Raw genomic sequence first — 10,402 nt, 5'->3', positions numbered from 1 at the left:
AAAAAAAATGCTGGAAATAGATCACTCTGTGTGTAATGAATCTATATTTATAATTAATATAGGAGTTTCACTTTTTGAATTGAATTACTGAAATAAATTAACTTTTTGATGATATTCTAATTCATTGGGAAGGACTAGTATATAATGGAGCTGATCTACGGTAAGTTAGATAACTTTTTTTATTTTTATAAATGGATGCTTAGTATTGAGTTTTCACCTGTTAATACATGACATTAGGGGAGTATAAACCTGGGAGACATATTATGTTCAGACATTTGAATACAACATAAAAGCGTTTACTACCCCAAAGTGTTTATAGTCTATTAGGCTTAGCCAAAGGGTAAATTAAAGTGCTATAAATGCCTATCAATAGTGAAGATCTATAAAGTGCAGTGCTAGCAATCCCGAAAGGAAGATCAGTAGTTAGCAACAAAATCTGCCAAAGTAAAAGGTACCCATCACTGGCAAAAATCTCTATACATCAGGGCACCTTACAGATGTGAAGTAGTGGGCGCAGCTGTGCCCAGTGGAAGCTCCCATCAAAAAGTACCAGTTAGGGGCTGAAAATGGTCATGTCTCTCTATTCAACCAAGCCAGGAGGCCTGGCATAACACTTCTCTGCAACCATGACTCCTATTGTCTTATTTCTAAGGACACTGATCGGCCTTTCAGGGGTTACTTAGTGGGTGCAACCACTAGTCCATCGATCAGATGCTCTGCTATAATGGCTGCATGTCCTGGTGACAGGTTCCAGTTGTGGATGATGGGTGTAAATGCTGCAGATCAAACTAAAGAAAATCCTCAAAATATGAAAGGGAAGGAAAGTTTTTTTTAAATCCCCATCAATCTCCCCATTTTTATGTTTGGCATTATGCATAAAAGTTTCCTATTGTTCTTTATTACAGACCGGTAGATACTCTGTGCCGCCATATCATGTATTCTCTCCTTGAAGCAATTCTGTAGGTGAGAATACCTCCGATATACGGATGCAATGGAACTTTTATTTCCCTGGCACGGATTTCCTATTAATTAATGAGAAAAAAAACCTATGTGCCTCCAAATAAAGTCGGAGGTCCCAGATGCACCCAACAAGAATCCGTAATACGGTAATGTGCATGAGGCCTTAGGCTGCAATCACACAGTTGTATTTTCGGTCTATGTTGAGTCCTTATAAATGACAGCGAATATCATTTCTCTGATGGGATTCACTCTCTATTTTGGAAATAAAGGGATCTAACGTGGATTAAAAATTCAGCTGCCTTATTTTGCTTTCCTCTGATAGTATTTACTTTGACAGGATACATACAGACCAAACATAACTCGAATATAACTTGTAAATGTGCTCACTTTGATAAGTAAAGTGCTATTGGAGCTCTACATGTTTTCAAGAATAAATAATTCTGCAATACACAGCAACAACACTAGGTGGCAGTAAAGTCCTTTTGCTTTATGTAGCGATCACTATGGGATTTTGTCACTTTGTTGTGTGCACTGCAGATTTTCTTATGAGTGGACTTTATCACTGGTATTTTAATATAATTCGAAAAGAAAAAACAATTGTGTTCATTAGTAGTAGATGCTTCTCAGAGCTATAAGCAATCTCACTAACATATATTTTTTTCTTTCTCATTTTAAAATAATTTTCCCTAACGTTGAGACTGAGAGCAAATTTAGTAAATTGGGAATCCCCTCAAGAGTATTGTCAACAAAGTTGCATATCCTCATATAAACTCCATTTTGTGAGATTAAAGCAGCCACTTGTGGGTTTTACGTTTACATTCATGGATAGATCCCAGTGGTGACATCATTAAAGGGGTTTTCATTTTTGGACAATGTCTTTCTGTTAAGGGGATCCCCCGATGATAAATTAATCACAGAGTCACTCGCTGCTGGGACCCCCAGCAAACAATTGTGATCTTTGCAAGATCAGATAGCAAGTTTTTAATTCTCCTGGAGCGCCCTCACAGGGGAAATATAGCATTACACAGCTCTCATTCAAATCCCTGTAATACACAGATGTGTTGGATGCTTTAGATCAAGAAACGCGTTTTGTAGGTGATGTCTGCTTTAATAGGTGAGGATCCTGAATGCAGGACCCCTTTTACTAACTTAGAATTCCCTTATAGGGCAAAGATTCACATTAAAGCGTACCAAACCTTTCAGGTGAATTTTCATTTCAGAATAAAATGTCATGTGTGTGTACGCGAGGAATAACACTATTTCTAGCCATTATATGACTTGTATTCTGCATTTTTTTTTTTAGCAGTTTTCCCTCTTCAGGCTTTATCTCTAATTCTCAGTTTTCTCTGAACTAGTGGGTGGAGCTTAATTGCTATCATGTCTTCTATACAATGTACACACGGAGAAGAGCACATCCTGCTCCCCAATCTCTTTATATCACACCCTCAGAAAAAGCAGTAAAATGGAGGACAGTACACAGCAGTAATGAGCAGTGCAGCTATGAATCCAGCGCAGGGGTGAGATATAATACTTATTAGATGCTGCTGCAGCATGGATGGCATCATACAGCAGTAATGAGCAGTGTAGCTGTGAATCCAACACTGGGGTGAGATATAACACTTACTAGAAGCTGCTGCAGCAAAGACCACATCATACAGCAGTAATGAGCAGTTTAGCTGTGAATCCAGCACTAGGATGAGATATAACACTTACTAGAAGCTGCAGCAACATCTCTGTATCTCCCTCTGCAGTTGCTCCTCTCCCCTCTCCATAGACTTCTATGAGCAGCATGTAACCTGCCCCCTCAGTGAGTTGATAGTCCGTCTAGTCTCTCAAGGTGAATTTTAGCAGTACATTGAGAGTGAATGATCAGTGCAGGAGGCAGGGAGGGATAGAAAGCCTGATAAGTGGAGAAAGAGACATTCCTCTCAAATAGGATATATTGCAATTTTCTTTTATTCGCTTGTACTAGTGATTTATAAGTGTTGAAATGTAAGTGACCATTTAAGGCTAACTTCACAAGTTTTTTTTCCAGTATGTTTAAGAAAAAAATTATCATGACAGAATTGATAGAGTGATGCATTTCGGCATCAATTTGACATGTATGAGATCTGTTGATCTGTTGATGGATCTATCATTATCAGATTTTTGTTTTCTTTTACTGAAAAGATACTGCAAAACATTGTGTACTGATTCTTAGTACGCATGAATTTGTGCATATTTAGGGCCCTATGGGACAAAGCTACCTCACAGACTGTATTCTCCTATAGAAACATTTCTTCTGGAGGAGAATACTGAGGCACAAGGAGGTAGCAGACAGACCACAACTCTATTATGTACCCAAATTCCAGTCAATGTGCCTTTGCACCTTGTGTGTGACCTTGTGAAGGGGTTGTGGGAAACTAGAAGAATGGGTAAGATCTTTTTTCAAGAAACAGCACCATCCATGGGCTGGTCTGGTGTTGCATCACAGCCTATTCAAGTGAATCTAGCTGAGCTGCAATACCAGACACAACCCATGGACAAGGGTGGCGCTGTTTCTCAGACAATACCTGATATTACCTTTGCATTGCTATCGAGCTCTTGGCATCTCCAAATAGAGGCGTAGATTATGGCTCTTTACTAGGAGCAACTCACTAAAATTTTTAGGCTTATTAGAACTTTTCAGTTAAGAGTTGACCCCTCATAGTCAGTGTCATATTGCCATGTCGAATGGAACGGGGATCCCCTTAAATATCAACATTTTTTCACTTTTACTGTACTAGAAGAATGGAAAAGATACCAAGGAAGACTGGAAAAGACCTTCAGAGACTCCGTAATCACCTTTCTAAGCCTCTGTAAATGGAATTTGTGCAATAATGATATAATAGCTGTATGTTCGCAAAACATTATAAATTATGTATTTTAATTTTGGAGCTCTTGCTAATAACTTGCTTTAGATAAAATTGAATTGACATTTATTTACTTTACTTAATTAAAGGGGCTGTCCTGTGTAAAAAAAAAAAACATTGTCATACATACTATTAGGGAATTCTAAGTTATTAGAGGGGTTCCTCTGTTCAGGATCCTCATATATTGGGCAGAGTAGAGAGCGATTAAAATGGGCACCTCACGCTCTGGAGGACCTGTCATGTCCTGCATTACACAAACAACCTATTGATTTAAATGGGCACTGTGTAATGCTTAGTTTCTCCTGTGGTGGCACTGTAGGGAAATTGAACGCTTGTTGCCAGGTTACCCCCCAGAATACAGCTGATCGCTGGGGGTCCCGGCGGGGCACACTGTGTAAACAGCTTTTTGTCAAGGGACCCTTTTAACAAATAGAGATTGTCCAAATCAGGGAACCCCTTTAATATTCTCGTTTGTCTTGTTACCACAAACAAATTTAAGAAACATCTGTATTGCCTGCTTGTACAATCCCTTTTTGTTTAAAGAATACCATGATAATAATTTGATCACAGGTTATCCTGCTGCTGGTACCCACAGCAATCAGGTGTAATCTGGGGGGGAACTTAGGAGTGTTCAATTTTCCTACAGTGCCACCACAGGGAAAATTAAGTATTACATAGTTCCCGTTTAAATCAATAGGCTGTCGAGACGTGTCGGGTCCTCCAGAGAGAGAGAGAGAGAGAGAAAGAGTGAAGATCTATGTAGTCACTCTCTACCCTGACTAATAGATGATCGGGGTCCTTAAAGGGAAGTACCTCTTATCTATTAACTCAGAATTCCCTCAAAGGGAATTTAAAATGGGTTTTCAGAACCAGACAACTCTTTAGAGTGGTTTTATATATTCATTGCTTCCACTGTGCTTAATAAATACAAAAAAATAAAAAAAATATTACATATGCATCCTACACGGATTTCTAACTTTATAAGGAATATTTTTCTGTATATCTTATAAAGATACAAATATACCTGTGCAGGACGCATCCAAGGAACACTGGGTTGTTTAAAGGCTATGTGAACTACAGAAAAGAAATTAGCAAGCATAGGGGATGAGGTATGACAGTAAAACATGACTACAGGATCAGACTATACACTTTGTGCACATGGGAGCTGTATAAACAAAACAAAAGAATATTTTTAACCAAAAATTTTTGCAAAGTTGTTTCATTTCTTATTTTAGAAGCATTAGAACAATATAAAATTGGTTCAAAAAGTTCACATAGCCTTTAAGAACATGGATGTAGCTATAAGGGGTGAAGAGGTAACATTCGCTCCTGGGCCCTGGAGCCGAAGGGGGCCCAAAAGCCCCTCTACCACATAAGGGGACACCAGTATTATAAATGGCACATGTAGGGGGAGGGGGCCTGCTACAGATTTGGCAATGTCCCAGGAAGTTTAAGTCACAGCTCTGGTAAAGAACAAAGGGACGAATAAAAAGACAACTAAAAATTAATTGTGTGAATAATAATCCTATTGCTCTCATACTTTATCCATCCATATAGTTGATTCATCTCATTAGTTTCAGAACGTGTACTTAGAAAAATAAAAAACTTAAAGGGCCATTCCACTTTCCAGTAAAAAAATGTATGTGACAGGTGGGAGTCCTTTTTCCGAGACCCTACATTTTTTTTTAGCCAATCGACGTGGTTATTTACGGCCGCGGTTGAGTTCTAATTTTTTACTTAGAGAAATACCCGAGCAGGGGCAAAGAGATTCTGGGGCTACAGAGTTCAAAGATCTTTTTTTGTTTAGGCCAAGGTTGATGGTCCCAAATAAATCTTAACAAATTGTCATCCTCTAGGGCATACACCTTTAATTGTATATGGGGATAAATGTTTTTCTATACTATAGTTATCACCAGGATACTTTGATAGATGCAGAAAGTTGAGCATAAGGCTTCATTTACACGAGCGTAATATACGCGCGTGCGACGCGCGTGCTTTTCACGCGTGTCGTACGCACCTATATTACTCTATGGCGCAGTGCAGAGAATGCGTGAATTTTGCGCAGCGCGAGTGCGTTGCGTAAAACTCACGACATGTTCTATAATCGTGCGTTTTTCAAGCATCACGCACCCATTGAAGTCAATGGGTGCGTGAAAACCACGAAGGTCGCACGGAAGCACTTCCGTGCGAACTGCGTGATTCGCGCAAGAGCTGTCAAACTGAATGTAAACAGAAAAGCACCACGTGCTTTTCTGTTTACAAACATCCGAACGGAGTGTCTTAGAGATGAGCGAACCGAACTTCAACGGGTTCGGCCGAACTCGTTTTGACCGAACCCGGCAGGAGACAGTCACTCTCCAGGGTGCTGAAAGAGTTAAACTGGTTCAGCACCCTGGACAGTGACTTCCGATCACAATATACGTGAACGTGTAAAAAAAAAAAAAAGTTCTGACTTACCGATAACTCCCGGCTTCTTCCTCCAGTCTGACCTCCCAGGATGACAATTCAGTCCAAGTGACAGCTGCAGCCAATCATAAGCCAAGCACAGGCTGCAGCGGTCACATGGACTGCCGCGTCATCCAGGGAGGTGGGGCCAGATGTCAAGAGAGGCGCGTCACCAAGGACGCGTCACCAAGGCAACGGCCGGGAAGTTCTCGGTAAGTACGAACCTCTTTTTTTTTAAACAGGTTACTCGATATGGTGATCGGAATTCACTGTCGAGGGTGCTGAAAGAGCTACTGCCGATCAGTTAACTCTTTCAGCACCCTGGACAGTGACTGACGTCGACTAGCCTCATCTCTATGATGGCGGCTGCGCGAAAATCACGCAGCCGCGCATCATACACTGATGACACACGGAGCTGTCAAGTGCCTTTTGCGCACGCAAAACGCTGTGTTTTTTTGCGTGCGCAAAACGCACACGCTCGTGTAAATCAGGCCTAAATCTAATTCTTTTCCCAGGCGATTTTCTGGGTAAAAAAAAACAACAAAACTTTTTGATAAGTTTTCACGAGGTATTATAGGATTCGAAAATAAATCCCATAATTGTTTCCAGACAACTATGTATCCCTAAAAACCATGGCTCACAGAGCCCAGTCCGTAAGCGGAGAGCAAACAATATATTTTCTAAACACTACTATTCATTTGTGTGCATTTCGACTATAATTTGACACATTTATATGTTGCATATTTTACATATATTATCCGGGCACTTTTCTTGTATTTTACATAGAACTCATTGGATTCATCCCCACTCCATAGACCCGTCCCTTCACAAATAAATCTTAAGGCCTATATACACTTTTCATAGAGTTAAAAGCCCCAAATCCTTGGATTTGTATGTATATATTTATATATATATTGCCACATTCTTAAAATCATGCATTTCTGCATTGCTATTGCACAGACTTAATACAGTTTTTTTAAATATTTTTTATGAAAATTCATTCTTTTTCCATGTCATTCTATTTCACCCTTTTCCTTTATATCCCCAATTTCTTCATTATATTCCCTCCCCCTTTCATCTCATATCTATCTCCACATGTTTACCAATGACCCTCGTGTCCCCATCATATAGCAGTGAAATGCGTGGGGTACCCGAATACGATAAAGGATAATAGTTTTGCTCAAATATCTCCTTTCAATTAATCAATTTCCTAAACTGATCTCTTCTGTTCCTTCTCATTTCATCGTGTACCCACATCCAAAAGTTTTCTTTTAATATTTTTGAATATTGTCCACCCCCAAACCCCCATGACCAGCTTTTTGTTCACGGCTTATGGACATCCTCTTTACGTACTATCTTGTAGATGATCCAGTAGAAGGTGTTAAATATAAGAAAAACCATAGGGAATCCAATCCTTGATACCTTGTCAATGTACTTGGCCCGGCTTATGAAAAGCTTGCGCATCTCATCATCAGATTTTGATGCTGGTTTTGCGTTACTTGTTGGGTTGTTATTGTTGTTCCCTTTCACGGAGATCCCATCCTTGGCCTGGAGACATGCGGGGCCCATTCCATAAGCTGCAAAGCTGAAACGTCCTTCACCGGTGTCTTCCTCCTGCAAAAGATTGATCATAGGGCTCTACTCAAAATAAGACAAGAACGTTGCACCCTCTCCAACAGGTTCTCCTCTACTGTTTCCATAAGTTTCATGCTATTTGGGCATCCACAGAACTAAATATAGGCCTACAAAATTTCTGTGGGCTAATACTGCGAAAACATGGATCTCTCCAAATCAGCAATATTAACAACGCCACAAAAGTAGTTGGGGACATCAACACGGTTGACACAGAAGTTTTCCACCTTCCTCTGACATTTTGCCAGAACTTAACCCCCCCCCCCCCAACCATAGAGTATCTGTCCTATGTCTCAGGCTTTGCCCCATAACTCAATAATGGTTCAAAACTTTTTCTATACAAATATTTTTTCAGCTTTTTTGGGTGCAGTTATTTTAAATGAGGATACTAGGAAACCACCCTATGTGTTCCCTTTGTATATATTAAACTTTGCGTGTCAATTAATTATCAATAACAATCCTGCTTTAATTTTAAGTAACTTTTATAACTTACAATCTGTATGAGTCCCTGTTCACATCACATTTGCGTCATGCAGTTGGTTGAGATATACATTATTATTAATAAATTCAGTTTTCTATCTATCTATCTCTCTCTCTAAATATTAAAAAAAAAAAAGATGCCCAGCAGTACCTTTCTCCCTTTCCTTCTCAGTAGCCACAGCAGTTCTTTTCCCCATTTTTCGCAGTAGTCATAGCAGTGTCTTCACACCTTCCCTACTTTACCCAGTGGTCACAGCAGTGCCTCTCTCCTCCCAGTAATCACAGCTGTGCCTTCCCCACTTCCCCCAGTAGTCATAGCAGTGCATCTCTCCTTCCCCCCCACTAGTCACAGCTGTACCTTCCCCACTTGTCCCAGTAGTCACAGCAGTGCATCTCTCCTTCCCCCCACTAGTCACAGCTGTGCCTTCCCCACTTGTCCCAGTAGTCACAGCAGTGCTTCTCTTCTTCCCCCAGTTGTCACAGGAGTGTTCCCTCTTTCCCCAGTATTTACAGCATTGCCTTCCTTTTCACCACAGTAGTACCCTGCAGTTTCTTTGTCCCTTATAGTTACGGCAGGGTCTCTCCTTTCCTCCATATAATTACCTACCACGTGTTCCTACATTGCGCCCTCTGCTGGTAGGAAGCTGCATATGAGCAGTCTATTCCTGGCTGCTGCATGTAGCCTCCTGCTTACAGAGATGGATGCAGGAGGATCACACAGAGCTATCACCATCTGGTAGCTGATGCCTGCTTAGCAGAAGTGGTCTGTGATTACTTCTGCTGAGGGAAAGGGGTTGCTGGGACTTCTTGCCCACCTGGCAGAGATGCCCATATAGGGACTTTGGTGCCTCATGGGAAATACGGCCTTGCATATTGTCCAAATGTGAAGTGAACAGTCTTATATTTTCACATATGAAACAGCTTCTTAGGCCTCATGCACACGACCGTAATTTTTATCCGCAATTACGGATTCGTAATTGCGGATAAAAATACTGATACATTAATTTCTATCGGCCCCGGAAACCTTCCCGTATATTTATGGGGGTGTGTCCGGGCTGTAGAAATGACCCGCAAAATATAGGGCATGTCCTGTTTTTCACATTTACTGACCATTCTCCTATACTTTATAATGAGAGCATGGCCTGCCCGCGGCCTGTCCGTGCAGTATTTACGGTCAGTAAAGACTGAACGGCAGTGTGCATGAGGCCTTACTAATCAGTCCTGTCTCAAGGTCAAGAAAAATGTAAAAATAAAATGCTGTTACAGCCCACATGACAAATCTGGTAGAAGACCTTCATGTAACGTGGTAATGCTACTATAGAGGAGTGTCTTTTGCTTTTTTAGACACTTTACTTATATTTTCTAACGTTTCGTCTGTAAAGTTTGTCTCCAATACAAATCCGTAGCTGCGTTTAGATGATATCTTTGTTGATACACCTCCTAATACCTTTGATAAACCGTTCTCTAAACTGGGAATTAATAACCGCACTTGGAGAGGCGTCTGGGGTTGTCATAGCAAAGGCATCAGCTTGAGATATTACAGAGCAAATGTCACAAAAGAGATTACAAATCTAATAGTAAAGATGCCTGCCGAAATTGCATTTTCTTAATAAGTCATAGATTTTTAACCCGTTCCTTTTCTCATAATTTTCTATCAAATATCCTTTGTTTAAAGGTAAAACAAAAGAAAACCTTCCTGGTTAGAACTTGTCTCACCTTTAAAACCCCTGCCCTTTCCCACACTGTAATAGATAAATAATAATAAAAAATCATAATAAAAATTACCTAATACCCCTCCATGGCTGGTGACCGGTGGACATATTCCCTAAATGCAAAGGGCGGAGGTGCTGGTATGCGAATTGTAGAATTCAACATAAGGAGACGTCTGAGGAATAACCTATGTAAACCTAGTACAATGCGGACCACTGTAGGACAACTTAGTAATGTGGATGCCCAAATGCTCCTTCCTTGAATGTTTTTGAAGTTCATATTTA

The 10,402-nt window shown here is 40.4% G+C and overlaps 1 protein-coding gene across 2 annotated transcripts in view; it reads right to left on the bottom strand.

Moving 5' to 3' along the window:
* Nucleotides 1-112: 112 nt before the first annotated feature.
* GLRA1 (glycine receptor alpha 1) overlaps nucleotides 113-10,402 on the bottom strand; it is a 93,989-nt gene continuing 83,699 nt past the window's right edge. Inside the window, exon 9 of one of the 2 annotated variants that reach the window (XM_075856133.1) lies at nucleotides 113-7,910. In XM_075856133.1, coding sequence (XP_075712248.1) covers nucleotides 7,620-7,910 — 291 coding nt within the window. In that variant the 3' untranslated portion in view covers nucleotides 113-7,619. Of the gene's footprint in view, nucleotides 7,935-10,402 lie in introns of both variants that reach the window. The other variant, XM_075856132.1, reaches the window with a different exon arrangement.

This window comes from Rhinoderma darwinii, chromosome 3 (genome assembly GCF_050947455.1).
Source record: "Rhinoderma darwinii isolate aRhiDar2 chromosome 3, aRhiDar2.hap1, whole genome shotgun sequence".
Taxonomy (NCBI): Eukaryota; Metazoa; Chordata; class Amphibia; order Anura; family Rhinodermatidae; genus Rhinoderma; species Rhinoderma darwinii.
The sequence above is the reverse complement of the archived record's forward strand: the minus strand, read 5'-3'. Positions and strand labels throughout refer to the sequence as shown.